Source organism: Lytechinus pictus, chromosome 8, assembly GCF_037042905.1.
Source record: "Lytechinus pictus isolate F3 Inbred chromosome 8, Lp3.0, whole genome shotgun sequence".
In the NCBI taxonomy this organism is placed as follows: Eukaryota; Metazoa; Echinodermata; class Echinoidea; order Temnopleuroida; family Toxopneustidae; genus Lytechinus; species Lytechinus pictus.
In genome coordinates, this window is record NC_087252.1 from 13,838,297 (window position 1) to 13,858,792 (window position 20,496).

Here is a 20,496-nt window from a genome sequence, read left to right on the forward strand (position 1 = left end):
AGGGGTCCTATTATTGAAAGTGGACCTCTATAGTTCATGATTAGGTCCATTATTTACAACATATTTGGATTGTTTTATTCTAAAACGAACTTAATACACATTTATCGTTTTATATCAATTTAAAAGTTTATAAGGTTTCCAAGAGTGCTCAATGCCAGTGCAGATCAATATGCATATATATTATGTGTAACGATATTATATTGTTGGATACACATGGAGAGACAAAAGCGACAAACAGTATATCTTTGTCTCTTTTGCGTGTGAGTGTGTGTGTGAGGGTGTGTGTGTGTGATTTAACAAGAAATTTGATGGATTTTTAGATAGATTCGGTTTAGAAGATATATGGAGGAGGATGAATCCTGAAAAGAAACAATTTACATTCAGGCAAAAATGTCCTATTATGCAAAGTCGATTGGATTATTGGTTCGGGTCCTCTGCTTTTCAGCATTTAGTTAATAGTTGTGATATTGTAACATCAATGACGCCAGATCATTCGGGCGTTATGCTTCAATTAACAAGCAGTGTAGACAAGCCACACTTAGGCAATTCATATTGGAAGTTCAACAATAGTCTGTGCGCAGATCAGGAATTCGTGAATTTATTCAAAGATAAAATAGTTGAATTAAAAAAAGAATGGCTCCCGTAAATAGAGGATAAATTATTGTTGTGGGATTTTTTTAAAATGAAAATGAGGGAGATTATTAATAAGTACACAAAGAAAAAAACAAAGCTTAGGAAACATGAAATTGAAAAATTAGAGGAAGATATAAGAAGTTTGGAAATCCACCTATCGACTCAGCCTTCGAGGAAAATACTTGATGAAATGGAGGAGAAAAAGTCTAAATTGAACAGATTGTTTGATTATAGCCGACAAGGTGTAAAAATCCGATCAAGAGCTTTTTGGTTTGAGGAAGGAGAACAAAAAACACAATATTTTGAACAGTTATTAAAATCAAATAAACGGAAAAGTGTAATAAAAGAAATATATGATCAAGGTGAACAGACTATAAAAGATAGGAGTGAAATATTGAAGAAGATAAAGTCATTTTACGAAAAATTATATTCATTGAATGAAGTGATTGTAAATGAAAACTCTTTTTTCCTGAAGGATATTCCTAAATTATCCAAAGAAAGTCGAGATATTTGTGAAGGTTAAATCACTATTCAGGATTGTTTAAGTGTTTTGAAAGAAATGAAATTTAATAAAACCCCTGGAAACGACGGTTTTACTGTTGAATTTTATTACACCTTTTGGAATTTATTGGGGGGACTTTTGGTGGAAGTGTTAAATGAAGTGTATAATAGGGGATTATTAGCAACTTCACAAAGGCAGGGAGTGATTAGACTATTAGAAAAGGAAGGCAAAAACCCTTTATACATTCAAAACTATAGACCAATCACGCTTTTAAATGTTGATTACAAGATTTTTTATCAAAGGTATTAGCGAAAAGATTGAAAAAGGTTCTGAATGAGATAATTCATATTGATCAAATAGGGTATGTTGAAAATAGGAACATTGGAGATGGGGTGAGATTAATCGATGATATTTTATTTCAGTCCTCTTTTGGAAATATTGGATATTTGATCACGGTGGACTTTGAAAAGGCTTTTGATTCTGTTTCCCATGATTTTCTTTTTCAGACTCTTAAATTATTTGGATTTGGCCAGTCTTTCTGTTCTTGAGTTCGTGTTTTATATACAGATATAACTAGTTGTATTATGAATGGAGGTTATTTTGATATAAAACGAGGGGTAAGACAGGGGGACCCCCTTTCTCCTTATATGTTTTTGCTGTGTATAGAAACACTAGCTTTGGCAATAAGAAGAGACGCTCTAGTTGAAGGAATTCAGTTTGGATCTCATGAAATTAAGCAAATATTGTATGCCGATGATATCACTCTGTTTGTTAAAAATAGCAATTCTGTTAAACGGCTTAAATATCTTTTGGAAGAATTCGAAAAAGTGAGCGGTCTGAAGATAAACAAAGGGAAAACAAACTTTTTTTGGATGGGAAAAGATCAAGACAGAACTCAAACTCCGCTATTTAGAAATTTGGTTCAGCAAATTAAAATCTTAGGCGTTTATTTCTCTCTAAATGTAATAATAAAAGAAGATCTAAACTTCAAAGAGATACTTAGCAAAATAAAAAAGACTCTTGGGATGGTGGAAACATAGGGATCTAACCCTAATGTGTAAAATACATTTGTTGAAAAGTTATGCATTATCAAAATTAAATTACATCTCGTCACTTTTAGTTGTTCCTAACTGGTTGTTCGTTGAGGTGGAACGGATCACTTTTGAGTTTTTATGGTCAGGTAAAAACCGTATAAAGAGAAACATTATGTATCAGGATTACTCACACGGTGGGTTAAGAATGATGAATTTTAAGTTGTTCATAAAGGCCCAACGTCTAATGTGGCTGAAACGTCTATTATACGGGGAACGCAATGCTGGTTGGAAATTGTATTTTGATTTCTGTTTTAGATCACTCGGTGGGAGACTGTTATTTCTATGCAATTTTGATATTTGCAAATTAACACAGACAATGCCACAATTTTATTCTGAAATGCTGAAGGCTTGGCAAGATATGAGAAAATATAGATATACAAAAGAGGAAGTAAACCCGATTATATTTAATAATAAGAATGTATGTGTAAGAGGTAAAATGATTTTTGATATTGATCTTTATAATAAGGGAATATACACTGTAGATCATATTTTTGATAACGGGGTTGTGAGACCTGTGGCTTATTTTCAAAATCTTGGGGTAACCGCAGATGAACTGCTCCACATTATTGATATAGTACATGCTATTCCAACTACTTGGAAAAATGCCTATAGCTCTATTAAATTTATAAAGATTGACGATGAGAACTTCAATGTTAATTTGAATATCAGTAAGCTGGAAACTACTTTTGAGGTGATTAAATCAAAAACGATTTATAGTTGTTTTGTTGAAAATTTACGGGAAACTTATAATTTAACATTGAAATATAAAAACATTAATTTGAATTTTACAGATGTTGAAATGTGTAATAGGCTTGCCCAAACCAAGAGCATAACTTTGATTAGGAAACAAAGAGAATTCCAGTTCTTACTTTTACACGGGGCGATTTATACCAAAGAACAGTTATTGAGATTTGGGTATGTTAAAGACAGTTTATGCTCTTTTTGTGGCAGAGAAACCGAATCATACATTCATATTTTTCTAAATTGTTCCAAGGTAAAACCTTTATGGGAATTTTTTATTAAATATTTCTGTATGTCTGAATTGAGAGATTTAGAATGGAGAGATATACATTTGGGATTATCTGGAAGTACGAATAGAAATAATTGTGTAAACTGTATAATCTTTTTCATCAAATATGCCATTTTCCAATCCAGAACTAATGGTCAGGTTCCTTCCTGCCATAAAATACAAAAATATATTGCGGAACGTAGGGAGGTAGAAAAATGCTTAGCTATAAAATCGGGCAAATTGATCTTTGCATGTAAGGAAATGGGAAGAACTGAAGGTGAATGAGGCAGTGAATGCAAACAGGTGTGAAGCGTCTGCTGGTGCTGTGAGTATGTAATGGTATGTCCGCGTGTGAATGCGAGTGTGCAATGGTATATGTCCGCGTGTGAATGTGAGTGCTTGCTGCCAGGGATGGGGGGGGGGGGGGGTCTTCCTATCTCCATGGTTAGCAAAATATATGTTTGAGTAGATCCAAAAAGAAAGAATATTTTGTTTGGGGTGTGGAAAAGGTTTTGTTTGTTTCATTTTGTTGATGTTGTGTTTTGTTTTGTTTTCGTGTGTGCTTTATATATAAAATTTTTATTCAGATCATTGTATACTTTCTAAGAATAAACATAGAGACTTTTTTTTTCTGTATTGTCTTACAAAAGTTGGAGAAATGAATATACATGTATAAGTACTTTTTTTTTTATTATGGGATAACCTCTTCACTTAAAAAAGTCTGTACTTTTGATTTTTCATCATACAATACGGTATTATTATACAGTAAATACATGTGAAATTACGAGGTTTTTGTTATTGGTATTATGGGTTATGATAATATTTGTTCGAAAAATTTGTATCAAGATGTATATTATTTCATTTGTTATATTGCTGTATAAGTGTACTTCACTTTAATTTGCATACATATATTTGATTTATTACCCTTGTACATGAAAAATGTAATAGTATCTGAATAAAGGCTAAAAAAGCAAGGAAAAAAAAGTGTGTGAGGGGTGGTGTGTGTCTGTATCTCTCTCTCTCTCTCTCTATCTACATTATATATATTACCATTTGGGAATTCGAATTGTCATTTCATGCATTAGATCGAGTTATTCTGTCTTTGGGTGTGTGTGGTGAGGGTGGACTCTGGTGATTGAAACTCGACTTGCGGGGGAATTTCCTCTTGGGCAGATTATTGTCTCACTCAATGAAATGTGAGCGCGAAGCATGAGCGATTATTATTTTGATAATGACCTGATTTTAGAACAATTATTAGTCGATTGTTTCATTCAATTTTCTTCCTTTACCTATCCCTTTTCTTCGTTTGCTCCTCTCCTTCCCTTTTCACTCCTCTTTTTGTGTTTGAAAACAAGGTGTTTGCACAGACCCCATACCCCTCCCCCACCCTGGCCACAGCCTGTTGACACACATGCATATTAACTGCAGTAGTCTTGTGCTATTCACAGACAAATTATATACCATCATGTTCATCACACTTGGGGACAGGGGGACGCGTTCCCCTGAAATATTAAGGTTGAAGGATAAAATGGATTATGGATGGTGTACACCTAAGAAGTTTATTTTAGGTTTTAAAACAAGCATCAAACTTTATGATTATCTTTGTTGCACTGTCCCCTCGCTTGATTCCTTGGTGTTCGTTGATGGGGCTGATTTGGGGGATAATAACATGATGCACTTTTTGGAAGTTTTGTTTATTACTCATTCAATAATCTACTCATTTAGATCATTCATAATTTTAGGGGAAAGAAAGTCTTTGTATAAACAAAGGTTGTATCATCAGACTTTCCGCATGTTCAAAGTGGTGCACAGGTATATGCTCCATTGAACGCGAAATAGCAGGGGAAAAATTCCCTGAGAGAAAAAATTATTTTACAAAATATGCTCACTCATGCGTGTGCTGCTTTTATGACGCAAATTGATAGTTTGTATTATATTTGATCACCTATGGTGCCTTGTCTGTATCAAGCTCTGTATGGCACATTCAGATGTGTTGAAAGTCTACATGCCTGTAGAATGTAGTCATACCATTGTACTTTGCTATGCACATTTGGCATTGAATCGAGTGCCTTGTACTACTTGCGTGCAATAACGTATCATTTCTCATCCAATCTGATATCTCTTGCACATTTCGAAATGGCTCTGATAAACGTTTCACGTTTGACTGTGATAGGAGTCCTATCTATATTCTCCTGCTTCATTCAAGGTAAATAAAGCGTCTTTTCCCAATTTGAGCAAACTGTCTGAAACGTGGAGATTTCCGAAATATAGGCCAATATCTTTTAAAGGTAATATCGTATTTTCAAGTTCATCCCAACAAAGAGTTGATTTTAATAACAAGGAGAAACACAACAAGCATAACACTGGACATTTGAACACAAGTCAGGTGTAAAATAAGAAAGATATCACTGATATTTTATGTTCCGCTTGATCTCACCGCAAATCATGTTCAATGTGCCTATGAGGGCACTAATGACGTCACCCACTTTTGTTGCTTTTAGTATATGAAATGTGAAATATTATAATTTTCTCCCCTCCGCTTTGTCACGTGAAACATAATTTTATTACTCTCTGAACATGATGTACTTTCGTTGTTGTAGCATTTCATGGGTTAGGCAAGTTTGTCCGTATTGTCAGATCTGTGAAAATTAAAATATGATTTAATTCAAATAATAAAACAAAAAAGAAATAGCGGGTGAGGGTCATCATCTGCTCTCTGATTTGAATGCTTGTAACTGAGTTTTACAATATTGTTTTGTGAAAAAGCTAAACTTTCAACAACAACAAAAACCCTTTGTTTTACAACCGATTGTGACGAAATTTACAGCTTTTGTTTGATTTTTCTCTATCGACTTGAATCAATATTTTCTGGAATGGACCTGACCTTTAACGTGGATAAACATTTTTATCATGCATTTATGGAAACGAAATCACCAGCGTCATTTGAATTATATATACAGAATGGTACATTCGTGGATGAAGTAATTGTTGTTTTTCCTCTAGTCGGACTTTCAAATCACATCTCCATCGGAATAAAAGTAGGCTGTAAACAGGAGATTTTTAGATAACATATTTTATGTGCTCGTTTATTCCCTTTCTCAATATGAATAACAATAATTTTGGTCTTTGGTCAGACAGTCCGAGAACTATGTGTGCGTCCAAAAGTCCGCTTATTAGCTAGGGCCATTATGGTATGGCCACATCCCACCGACATTTTAATTGCAGTAAATTTACAGTCAGAGTTGATATCAGTTACATTATTAATTCTACAATAAAAGCTTTGTAATTGCTCCCATAAAATAGGTACATTAGCCTCGGATGTACCCGACGATACCGTGTACACTGATGGACAGAAAACGGTACGGAAGGGAGACAGCGTTGTCCTTACATGTCGGTTTCGAGGGACACCATATGCTGTTTACTGGAAGAAAGGTGATGACCCAAGAAGTGCGCCAAACCTTGTATCATGGATTCCTACGGATGACGTCACGGGTAAATGTGAAGGTCAAAGGCCATGTGAGATCATGGAGATGAATGAAGATCGATCTTTGGTCATTAAAGAAGTCAGCATTGCAGAGGAAGGTCGATACATTTGCAGAGTATCGAACTACCAGGGAAACCTCATTCACAACTTTACAGATATCCGTGTATTTTGTAAGTGATTTTACCACTACTATCGGTGATATAAGAGATCAGATGATTTTAATATCTAATTTTCTATAAATCCTTGAACAGTCATTATGAAACGTGTAATTCTCATTTTGATTTCAAGTTGTTTTGTACATGCACTTCACCAATCTGTATGACTCTCTTGCATGCAGATAAAATGCAACAACATTTGCGACCAGCCACCTCTAAGTCAACAATAAGTCGCCCATTTTTATTGAGGTTGAAAAAAGGTCATTCTAAGCTCTAAAATGACTTATTTATTAACAATAAGCCACACTTTATTGAATGCTGAAGAACACTGTGCAATCTTGGTGAAGCTTCCAAGCATTCTGAAAAAATTACAAAAAAATATCGTGTATCTTATTTTCTATTCAGCGTTACAACTTAAATTTTTTACCGTATGAAGAAGAATTATTTTTTCAGATAATGATCGGATTTCCGCTTTTTGAACACCAAATTACCATTCGTGGTATTTACATAGAAACTTCCCTGGCAACTTATTGAAAAGTTTGGGATGGCTGGTCACATTTGTATATTGTTCAAAAGGTTGTAAACGAAAAAGGCGAGAATGAAATACGGCTCGAATTGCAGAGTTGTCATTGTCATCAATCAAGATGGGCAGAAGGCATAGGGAATTATCAACGGTTAAAAATTCTAGGCGAAGTCTCTCATTTTTGTGTTCTAAATAGCTCGCCTAAAATATACCTTTTGGAATAACTATTGGAAAGACAGGGGAATAAATCAACCTAGCTTATCATTTCATTTGTTTAAAGATAAACAAAACTGTTTTTAAGAATTAAAACACTTGTTTTGCTACTTGGTAACACAACTATTGTGGTATTGATATGTTGATTTAAAGTGTCGATTTAGAGTTGCTTTATGGAGTAGGAACCTGACCAGATTTGATTAATTGAGAACTATAGGTTTAGTCCACCCCAGGCAAATGTTGATTTGAATCAATAAAGAAAAATCAAACAAGCATAGTGCTGAAATTTTCAACATACTCGGATGTAAAAGACAAAAGTTTTGACATTTTAATTTTTCGCTGATTTTTTGCACAAGTCATTGAAATGCAAGTGAGAAAGTTTATGAAGTCTCTCACTATTTGTTTTGTTTTTGTTTGAATTATACAGTATTTCAATTTCTAGAGATTTGACAGTAATGGCCAACTTGATTCAACCTTGAACTGATAAAACAATGGCAATTCCACATATTCAGAGAGGAATAAAAAAATTGTTTCACACAATGAGGATAAAAAATCATTATCTTTTTAGAATCTTTCATGTTTCATGTGATAAAATACAAAAGTATTAATGAGTTAGTGATGCCATCTGTCATCATTTGCATACCAACCAGGATGTGCATGTAACTGGTTATTGAAAAAAGCGAACCTTTATAATTTCATAACCTCACTAGTGTACATCCAATTTTTATGACAATGTTGGATTTTCCCCTTTTTATTAAAATTAAATCAAATTTGTGTGGGTAGACTTGTTCTTTAAGTCGTTGGTATCTGCTCTAATAATTCTGACATAAAAAACATGCTTCCGCCCAAAAATATTATAAAAGAAGGAAGCGAAGTGGAACGATGGGGTGTGGCAAAATTGATATGAAAGTTATATCCGAGAGTAAGGTTTTCAAGATTTTATCTAATCTAAGTTGCATTAGCAACTTAGACATTTTAGATTTGATAGTGAACTCCTTAATAAATCATCATCTGTCTTACGTCGTTGACCTGTTTATATTTTCGTTTACTCTTTGAAAAATGGAATAGTATCTTATGACTGTAATTTTTCAAGAGTAAAACCCAAAAAGAATAGGGATCCAGGGATTCATGTTCAGTTCATAGATTGGTTTCAGTTTTATGCCATCTTGACAAAATTCCCATGATTACGGAAAAATTGCTTTCACTTTTATTCAATTTACAATGATTTGATAACTTCTGATCAGTCTACTTTTTTCAAAACATCACTATACAGTAGGTAGTCTCCATCGTGTTATAGATGACTGGTACGATGCACTTAATAATCACGAAATAGAAGGCGCTGTTTTCTTTAGACATATCAAAGTACTTTGACACAGTTAATCATGAAATGTTGTTATTTAAATTTGAAAAGTATGTGATTTCTTGTACTGAACTCTTATGGTTCGAAAGTTACTTGACAAATCTGAAGCATTCAATAAGATATCATGGCAAACAATCGAACCATATTGACTTAACTGTCGGATTCCACAGGGGGAATAGTAGGCCAGGATTAATTCTTAGTACCTATAAATTATATTGTGCCAAGCATTTCGACTGCAGCAGTATGTAATATATTTTTTCTGAGGATGTTATTGTGCACAATACTGTCTCTAAGTTAAGTAACATGCAACGCGATTTACAGATATGTTTACATGAAATTGATAAGTGGTGTAATAAAATTGTTTAAAGATTATTATTGATAAAACAAACATAATGCTTATTTCAACCCGTTATTAAAAAAAGAAAACTTGATGTAAATTTCTTTATGGCGAGCAACTCAAACAAGTTAATTCTGTAAGATGTAATTCTGGCGTTGAAGTTGATAATAATGTCATATGGAATATGTTCATGTCAAACATCTCTGCAGATCAATATCATTTATGTTACATGTTCTAAGGCAATTAAGTTCAACACTGAAAACATATTTACTGGACATTTTATATAACAACTAATCAGGCATGTAATGATTATGTTTGTTCAGTTTGGAAATATTGTTTATTAAAGCCATAGGAACTTATCATGTAATGAAGGAATATGATATTTCTATAAGTTGTAGGGGAAGGCGGGATAAGTTGAGCATAGGGGCAAGTTGAGGCATCACCCACATGCTAATAATGAATGAGTTAGACATTGTGGTGGTGTCATTTATTGATGACCCATTGCATAACCTTCAACCCCACCACATTGTTTTCAACTTTGAAACAAAAAGTACTTTTTTAGAGTGAAAAATACAAATTTCAGCCAAAAAAGTAAAAAAGGGTGTGAAATAGATAAGTGCTTTTTACCACACACGTCTTTAAATATATTATAGAAATAAGAACAATATTGTTAGTCCAGGTATGGATTCTACGAAGCCCCAAACCGGACATTTTTGACAACGAAAAAAAAATAAATTATTACGTACGTACGTGGTATTATTACGTACGTACGTAGTATTATTACGTACGTACGTAGTATTATTACGTACGTACGTAATATTTATTACGTACGTACGTAGTAGTATTATTACGTACGTACGTAATAATACCACGCACGCACGTAATAAGCACCTCGCCGAACCTGTCGGGGAACCTGTACAGTGCGTCCCAGAAAAAACGAAACCGAGATTTAGCGATGATTTATCATAACTTAGTCACAAATACAATAGACAAATGACCTACCATTGTAAAGCTTAGAATCTCCTCTTTCATCCGAAATTACTTAGATTATTCCTCATTCACGCATGAGTGAGCAAAAACAATTTGAAGAGGGGATACCAAAAAGTAATTTGGCGGGCTGTATCTGGGTTTCAAAAAGAAAACCACATTTCTAAAAAGTTAAATATCTGCTCTTTAATTTGATACCTCAATTACAGAAAATGGTCAAGAAATAGGAAAGTTCTGGTTATTTGAAATAAGGCTTGAATTTCAATAATTTCATAAAATGAAGAGGTTTTACAGGCTAGCGTTCAAACTCACTCGGCACTCCGTTTTGTTGACGATCAGCCATGCATGAAGTCTTTTGTTAACCATGCGATAGCTTCTGTGAGAAACCGGTGAAAACACGTTTATTTAATGAAATTATGGAAATACAAGCATTGTTTCGAGGGAACGTAACTTTTTTACTTCTTGACCATTTTTGTCTCACCTGCATAGCAGAGTGAGACTATAGGCGCCGCTTTTCCGACGGCGACGGCGACGGCGGCGGCGGCGTCAACACCAAATCTTAACCTGAGGTTAAGTTTTTGAAATGACAGCATAACTTAGAAAGTATATGGACCTAGTTCATGAAACTTGGCCATAAGGTTAATCAAGTATTACTGAACATCCTGCCTGAGTTTCATGTCACATGACCAAGGTCAAAGGTCATTTAGGGTCAATGAACTTAGACCATGTTGGGGGAATCAACATCAAAATCTTAACCTAAGGTTAAGTTTTTGAAATGTCATCATAACTTAGAAAATATATGGACCTAGTTCATGAAACTTATACATAAGGTTAATCAAGTATCACTGAACATCCTGCATGAGTTTCACGTCACATGACCAAGGTCAAAGGTCATTTAGGGTCAATGAACTTTGGCCGAATTGGGGGTATCTGTTGAATTACCATCATAACTTTGAAAGTTTATGGATCTGATTCATGAAACTTGGACATAATAGTAATCAAGTATTACTGAACATCCTGTGCAAGTTTCAGGTCACATGATCAAGGTCAAAGGTCATTTAGGGTCAATGAACTTTGGCCAAATTGGGGTATTTGTTGAATTACAGCCATAAATTTGAAAGTGTGTTGGTCTAGTTCATAAAACTTGGACATAATAGTAATCAAGTATCACTGAACATCCTGTGCGAGTTTCAGGTCACATGATCAAGGTCAAAGAACTTTGGCCACGTTGGGGGTATTTGTTGAATTGCCATCATATCTCTATAAGTGTATTGGTCTAGTTCATAAAACGTGGAAATAAGAGTAACCAAGTATCACTGAACATCTTGTGCGAGTTATAGTAGTTTTCAAAATCAGCACTGCTGCTATATTGAATCGCGTGATGCAGGTGAGACGGCCAGAGGCATTCCACTTGTTTGTGATTAAGGTATCAAATTAAAGAGCAGATATTGAACTTTTTAGGCATGTGGTTTTCTTTTTAAAATTCAGATACCCCCCGCCAAATGAGTTTTTGGTATCCTTTCTTCAAATTGTTTTTGCTCACTCATGCGTGAATGAGGAATAATCTAAGTAATATCAGATGAAAGAGGAGATTCTAAGCTTTACATTGGTAGGTCATTTGTCTATTGTATTTGTGATTAAATTATGATAAATCATCGCTAAATCTCGGTTTCGCTTTTTCTGGGACGCATTGTATAATGGGGTTTGGATTAATATATGGATCTGGGATATGGATGTCAATTTTTTTTCATTCTATTTCGATTTCCCCGCCTTTTGAGGGCTTTTGTGACTCCGGGGTGTGACTACATATTCACATTACAGCACATAGAATGATTGCTATGTGATTTGCTGGACGATACGAGAGGGGGGCGGGGGTCACCTCTCCCATAATACACTGTACGTGTGATCGAGCTTTGTAGTCAGTTTGTGGCGTGGCAAGAATCAAAATTAACTATATTGTACGGTCGAAGAAACATCGCCATAAAAATCCAGGGGCCAGCATAGGCAGATCCAGGGGAGCGTTTCATCATTATTTTCATCCGACAAGTTGACAGATCTGACACCTTTCCATGATTTTGATTGGCTGAGAGGCACTGTTCCTATGGTAACTGTCGGATAAAATGGGACTTGTCGGATAAAACGTCCGACAAGTCCTTTCATGAAACGCCCCCAGGTGGTAAAGGGATCGCCCCTCCTTCATTGGCGACGCGAAAAAAGGGGGAAAGAAAAAAAAGGAAAGGATTTTTAAAAGAGGCAAATAAGACTGATAGGGAGACGAGTGAATGTAAATAAGGTGAGGGGAAAACTTTGAAAGTAAAAAAATTCTTGATCAGCTACAGTACATAATTTTTTTGTTCTTGCTCTGCGCTCTCATTGCCTGTTATGAGATGGGCCTACATATCTTGCTCAACAGGCTAAAATGGAGATAGACAAAACATATTCAGCTCGGATATCGAGCTTTTATTTATTTTGTGTTATTTACAAATTGATTTTTTTAAGTGCTCTGTATTTTGTTTAATGGTCTGCATCTCAAAATATCTCAGCTCGAGCTTCGCCCTCGCGCATTATTCATGTGGGGAAAAAACCATCCTTTTCATGAAAATATGAATAGAGTAGGCCTATCCTGTTTTGGGGATTCAAATTTCAAACTTTGCGCTCGCATCAATCTGCCTATATCATGTTCATAATTATTTTTTAAAAAAAGTGCCTAGAATGTCCAGTTTTTAGGTCCGAATATCGATTTTTTTTTGCATTTTAAAAGGGCACCAACAAAAGTTTAAGATTTAGAATTAGATAGCAGTATAACTAAACAATTTATTGATGCGAGCGGAAAAATTTTGAGATCGAGATCTAAAATCTGAATATACTATATTTTTTAATTACGAAGAGGACGGTTATCTTCCTTTATGAATAATGCGAGGGCGAAGAAATACAAATACTGCAACTAAACAATAATTGATGCGGCGAGCGCGCAGCGCGAGCGGAAAAAGTGTGAGATTTAAGAAAACGGGATGCTTTTTTTTGTAACTATATATATATTTTAACATAGAAACGGGACATTTTTAGCACATTTTGTCATCATATGAAAAGGATAACTATTATTAGTTCCTCTACCTAAGGGCGAGCTGAAAATATTGTTGATATTCCGATCTGAAAAAAGGGACAAGGATTAGAATTCATAAAAAGGGATTTATTTCATTTAATAACAGGCCGAATGAGAACGCGAAATTTTTGAATTCATACAGAAGTATTCTCACAAACCAAAACACGATCTTGCAGTGCTAGTTGATAATATTTTACAATCAGACCTGAACAAAAGACCATCTTGAGAACTATATGGAATACACGAAAAAAGACCTATAGTTCACGTTTCAAATAATGCGAGTGCGCATCAGACAAAATAATGAAAGCTCCATGTCTGAAATGGAATATGTTTGTGTACTGACTTAAAATTGAATATTTTAAGCTCCATATCAACTTTTATAAATTGACCCCCTCATTCTATTCACTCGTGACCCGTCTTCATATTTTCTTTTTACTCTCTCCTTTCCTTTTTTTCTTTCTCCCGAAGTTTTTTGTATTGCGCCGCCAATAGGAAGGGGGAGGTGGAGGCGCTGTCCTTTTCTCTTGGTTCCGCCTTTACTGACCCCTGCACTTAAAAAAATATTTTAGGATGTGGTTGATAATAGCAATGTTTCTATGAACGTACATTATGCTAATTTTTATATTCTTGCTACTCCACAAACATGACTTAGCTCGATCACATAATGTATAAATATCATAATGCCAACACTATTATGGGAGGGGTGACCCCCCCCCCCTTAACTAGTGTCCAGCAGATCTATAGTCACAAAAGGTGTGGAAATCGAAAGATTGACATCCATCAAAAGTAGTCAAACTCTATAGTCCGACTGTTGTTCTGTTAAGAATACAGGTTCGACGAAGTGCTTATTACGTACGTACGTAATAAATAATACGTACGTACGTAATAATACTACGTACGTACGTGATAATACTACGTACGTACGTAATAAATACTACGTACGTACGTAATAATTAAATACTAAATAAATCCCTTTTGTTCAGGTCTGATTGTAAAAATGTATCAGGTAGCACTACGCGCTCGCATTTTGGTTAGTGAGAATACTTCTGTATGAATTCCAAAATTTCGCGTTCTCATTCGGCCTATTAATAAATGAAAAAAATCCTTTTTAAGAATTCATAATCCTTATTGTCTCTTTTTTCAGATCGGAATATCAACAATATTTTCAGCTCGAGCTTAATAGATACAGGAACTAATGATAGTTATCCTTTTCATATGATGACAAAATGTGGTTAGAATGTCCGTTCCTAGGTATATAGATACAAAATAGAGTATCCCGTTTTCTTAAATCTCACACTTTTTCCGCTCGCGCTTTGCGCGCGCCGCATCAATTATTGTTTAGTTGCATTATCTGTATTCCTTCGCGCTCGCATTATTCATGAAGGAAGATAACCATCCTTTTCATAATTACAAATATAGTATTCAGTTTTTAGATCTCAGTCTCAAACTTTTCCGCTCTCATTAATTAATTGTTTCTAAATCTTAAACTTTTGTTCGTGCCCTTTGAGATTAAAATCGCACGTACGAGCTGCAAAAAAATGATATTCGGACCTAAAACTGGATATTCTAAGCCCTTTTTATAATTATAAACATGATATAGGCAGATTGATCCGAGCGCAAAGCGCGATCGGAAAAAAGTTTGAAATCACACAAAAATAATAAAAGCTCGATGTCCGAGCTGAATATGTTTATATTTTGACTTAATTTTGATATTTTAATCTCCATTTCAGCCTGTTGAGCTGTCTTGAGCGTTGGGCAAGATATGTAGGCCTCATGATCTCATCGAACATGCAATGCGAGCGCGGGAGCACGAGCAAAGATTTATATACTGTAGTGACATGAATTTTTATTTTCAAAGTTTTCCCCTCACCTTATTTCATTCACTCGTCTTCCTATTCTTATTTGCCTCCTTTTAAAAATCCTTTTCTTTCCCTTCCTTTTTTTTTTTTCTTTCTTTCCCCCTTTTTTTTGCGCCGCGAATGGGGGAAGGGCGGCCCCTTTACCACCTGGATCTGCGATGCTGGCCCCATGTATTTTTAAAACATTAATTTCTTAAATAATGACAATGTTTCTTTAACAGTACAATATAGTTAATTTTGATATTCTTGCCACGCCACAAACTGACTTTAAAGCTTGCACGTACAGCAGTGTACAGTGTATGAAATTATATGGGAGGGGTGGGGAGGCCCCCCCCCCCCCCCCACCAAACATTGTCCAGCAAATCACATAGCGATCATTAATATGTGCTGTAATGTGAACATGTACTCACAACCCGGAGTCATAAAAGACCATAAAAGGCGTGGAAATCGAAATAAATGAATGAACAAATTATTTTGACATCCATCAATCCAAACTCTATAATCCGACAAAACAAGTTCCCCGACAGGTTCGACGCAGTACTTATTACGTACGTACGTAATAAATACTACGCACGTACGTAATAAATACTACGTACGTACGTAATAATACTACGTACGTACGTAAAAATAATACGTACGTACGTAATAATACTACGTACGTACGTAATAAATACTACGTACGTACGTAATAATACTACGTACGTACGTTATAAATACTACGTACGTACGTAATAAATACTACGTACGTACGTAATACATACTGCGTACGTACGTAATAATACTACGTACGTACGTAATTTTTTTTTTTTTCGTTGTCAAAAATGTCCGGTTTGGGGCTTCGTAGGATTCTCACTCTTGTCATAGTCTTTTACATGATGGATGCATAAGGAATGTGTGGATGTGAAAATATCGCAAAAAGTTCGGACGGGGCTAATTTAAGCCAACCAACATGGGACAAGTTGAGCCATGGTAACTCTTATGGTAATATACAATAATAAAAAAAATTAAAAACATAAAAAGCCATTGATATGCAGGCAGAAAGGAGCAAATTCACATGACAGTTCTTTTACTTTCAAAATATGTTGTATTTATAGAGAATTAGCAAGTGAAAAGACTTTAAATGAAAAATTGACATCCTGGTTCTCCCGCATACATTTTGTACATGTTTTTGTGGCTCAACTTACCCCAGATGGTGGCACAACTTACCCCACAGATGGGGCAAGTTGAACCATTTGACATCATTTTTTTCAAAGGTCACAATGATTTTCAGTGTGGGGGTAGAAAGTTATATATAGGTGAAAAATATTTCCCAAGAATCAAATTTAAAGGCAAGGTACTGATTTCTACAATATTACTAGTCATATCAATTCTAACATGCAAAATGCAAAAAGTGTCACAACTTACCCCGCCTTCCCCTACTGATTTAATGAAAAAACTGAAATTACACTTTTTTATATACAAGGAAGGATTATCTATAATGTATTTTAGCTTAACAAGGTATATATTGCCTTGCACCTATTAGACATTGTAATGTAATTGAACTATTTATCGATAGACATGATATGAATACACGAAAAAAACAAATATTGAATGCTTCAAGCAATCCTTAAAACATAGTGCAATCAAGTCATGGAACTCCAAATGAACTCCAGAATATTTCAAGCCTCCTACCCGTCAAGCGGTCGTACAAAAATAAGTATTTGACATTGACAGTAGACTAATATTTTATCCATATTTTATTGCATAATTATTATGTTGTCATGGTTGTTGCACTCCATTCTTTCCTATATCTCACTTTCTCTCTCCCTCTTCTTCTATCCTAAACATACTAAACTAACCACACTCTCTCTATCTTACCTCTCTGTCTCATTTTTCCTGAACTCTGCATCCTTAGATTCTATCCTGTTCTGTCTATTTCCTTGTAACTTCTTTTTGTAAATAAAGTATACCCAATATGTTAACTTAAGTTTGTGCGCATTCTAGTGTTGATATTTTTTAATGTAAAAGGACCGTGTTGACAAACAGGGCGTTTTATCTGAACATGTAATCCTGCATAAATATGTTTTGATAAATAAATAAATAAATTCCACATGGATGACATAATTTTCACAACTTTATAAATTAACTTCTGCAAAAACTTATTTTACCCTCTCTCATTTCCTTATTCTCTTACTTTGTAGCGCCTCCCTCTGAACCGTATCCACGTATTGAGGAATGCCAAGGGGAACCCGTCAACAATGTCAAGCAATCCTGCCGGCTTCCAGCTTCTGACAGTGTCACCATCACCTGTACCGCATCGAAGTACTTTCCCGAAATCGATCTGTTCTTCCTCCATGAATCTATTACGACGAACGCAACATACTCGCAAATCGGTGAACAGAAAAACGTGGACGGCACTAAAAACAAATCGGTTTCCATCGTCGCCAGGCCGAGTGAAACCCCCTATGTGTGCGTGGCATCCCGTATCCCTGGATCGCCAGCCCGAAGGACAGTTAGTGTAACAGTGTATACTATTGAGTCAACAGTTGCCATGACGACAACCCAAACTAATCATACGATTCCACCTCACCAGATACATGGAGCAGCCAAAGTTGGTAAGTATTGTCCCTGGTGGACCTGTGTTATTAAAGGCCTATCACCTCTTCTATGTTCTTTGTCGCGATGATCATCACAACAAAGAACGTAGAAGACATCGGGTGTACATGAGGGTGTGTGTGTGGGAGGGGTGTCACAGTGTGTGTGGGTGTGGGTGTGTGTGTTGGGCCTGGGTCGGGTCTTTTTTCTACTTCGATTTGTTTGTATTTGGTAGGTTATTCCCCTTATTTGTAGAAAGTAAGATAAGAATACGAAACTTTCGAAAAGTAACTAGCATTTACCTACAATGAGAGAGAGAGCAATGAATAATAATAAATAAATAAAAGTTACATTTATATAGCGCATTACATTAACATTTCAATGCGCTTTACAATAACAAATTAATATACATGTATATAATACTTTACAAAAATCTGAGTTCAACATAATTATATACATTACTGATAGCATGTTCTGGTATTATTATTACACCAATTCAAATTCAATCTATTCATTTAAGTAGGGCTAAGGTGAACATGTTACGCCCTATCATTGAATACACAAAAATTGCTTAAATGTAAGCATCATAATATAGTCATAATAATAATGAAATTTAAAAAACTTAAGTACCACATAATAAAGATATTAAGAAATTAAGGAAGAATTAAACAGAAATGTCTTTAGTCTGCTCTTGAAAGCATTCACAGAAGGAGCATCACAGATTTGGGGAGGAAGTCTATTCCAGAGAGTGGGTGCAATTGAAGAGAAGGCGCGATCGCCGTATCTCGTGCATGTGCGGGGTCCAGGTGCGAGATCTAGGTGTGCATGTGCTGAAGAACGAAGTGTACGGGAACCAGTAGTCGCTTTGGATGTGATCAGTGAAGTGAGATATGCAGGTGTGATGCCGTGCTTGGCCTTGAAGGTGAGGAGAAGGATCTTGAATTGTAGCCTTTGTTGGATTGGAAGCCAGTGCAAGGATTGGAGAATTGGGGTGATGTGTTCAAATTTCCTTGAGCGTGTTATGAGCCTTGCGGCGGCGTTTTGGATGTGCTGTAATGGAGTTATTTGAGTTTTGGGAAGTCCGATCAGGAGGCTATTGCAGTAATCAAGATGTGTTGTGACGAAAGCATGTACAAGTCTTTCCGCACTCGCACTATCCAGATACTTCCTTATCTTTCCTATTTTGGATAATCCAAACCCTGCAGACCGACACGTGTTTCTGATGCGTTGTCTCATAGTCAGCTTGTCATCCAGTGTGACGCCCAGATCACGCACAGTTTCAGAGGTGGAACAGGTACCATTGTCACCAATCCGCAGCCCGGAGAGTGGTGTGATCTTCCTAAACTGTGAAGTGACATGGAGGATTTCAGTTTTACATCCGTTCAGCATGAGCTGGTTGTCAACGGACCACCGTCGAACATCATCCAAGCATCCCTGTAGTTTACCCACAGCGTCCGTTTGATCACCAGGCTTAACAACAATGTATATCTGAATGTCATCAGCGTATACTACATGATGAATCCCTTGATGAGCAGCAATGATAGAAGTCAGCGGACCTGTGTACAAGATGAATTCCAGGGGGTCAACCACTGACCCTTGGGGGACACCCCAGGGGAGAGGAAACATTTTAGAATTTGTTCCATTAATTCTGATCCTCTGATGGCGATTCTCAAGGTAGGATATTAACCATTTCAGTGCAACTCCTTGAATGCCAGATCTATGAGTCAGTGTGTGAATGAGTAGTTCATGGTTGATTGTCTCAAATGATGCAGAGTAGTCCAGTAGGACAAGAATCGCTTCTTGGCCCCTGTCAACGGCGAGAAGGAGATCATCCATCAATTTGGCAAGTGCGGTCTCTGTTGAATGGAAGTGTCTATATGCAGACTGCATAAGTGGGAACAACCCGTGTTCATGCAAGTAGGCGCGTAGTTGTACCGAGACGACTTTCTCCAAGATCTTAGCAATGCACATGAGGTTCGCAACAGGCCGGTAGCTTTTCAGATCATTGTGGTCCAGTTTTGGCTTCTTCAGGAGAGGCATAACCAATGATGACTTTAACATATCAGGCATGATTCCCGATGCAAGGGATGAATTTATGATTCGAGTTACATGAGGTAACAGTTCATCGAGACACGCTTTCACAAGCCACGTTGGTACCGGATCAAGGTCACAATATTTTGAAGGGCTTTGGTGGATGATCATCTTTACCTGATTTTCAGTGACAGGCTCAAACTCTGTGAAGCTGTGCATAAGTGTAGATGTCATAGAAGCTTCCACTAAAGAACCAGGTACATCATTTACTATCGTTTGGATTTTGTTGTGGAAGAATTCTCCAAATCTATCAGCTAACTCCTTGTCATCATCATGATCTGGAAGGATCGATTCACGAGTTGGATTGGAAAATCTTCTGACGAATCTGAACAGTTGTTTAGTGTCACATCCGGCTATTTCTGCGGTCTGATGGTCGGTCTTTGCTTTCTTCAAGGTTTCATCATGTTGTTTACACGCATCACGATATATTTCCTTGTGAATCTCAAGTCCGGTCTTCACCATCTTCCGTTCGGCTTGCCGCCTTTTCTGCTTGGATCTCCTGACCGATTCCGTGTACCATGGGGCTCTAGGCCTCAATGATACACGAATTAACTTAGCGGGGGCGTGTTTGT

The 20,496-nt window shown here is 36.1% G+C and overlaps 1 protein-coding gene across 1 annotated transcript; it reads left to right on the forward strand.

Annotated features, from left to right (window-relative positions):
• Positions 1–5,285: 5,285 nt before the first annotated feature.
• LOC135155216 (uncharacterized) lies at positions 5,286–18,088 on the forward strand. The gene is made up of 4 exons (XM_064104117.1): positions 5,286–5,444; positions 6,542–6,892; positions 17,440–17,853; positions 18,069–18,088. Exons 1-4 carry the CDS (start codon positions 5,375–5,377, stop codon positions 18,086–18,088), a joined length of 855 nt encoding a protein of 284 aa, XP_063960187.1. The 5' UTR covers positions 5,286–5,374.
• Positions 18,089–20,496: the final 2,408 nt, after the last annotated feature.

Excerpts from the sequence above, each read along its gene's own strand:
- LOC135155216 (XM_064104117.1), top strand. The coding sequence starts at position 5,375 with ATGGCTCTGATAAACGTTTCACGTTTGACTGTGATAGGAGTCCTATCT. Across the intron at positions 5,445-6,541 it reads ATTCTCCTGCTTCATTCAAG|GTACATTAGCCTCGGATGTA; the intron begins GTAAATAAAGCG and ends CCCATAAAATAG. Across the intron at positions 6,893-17,439 it reads TACAGATATCCGTGTATTTT|CGCCTCCCTCTGAACCGTAT; the intron begins GTAAGTGATTTT and ends CTTACTTTGTAG.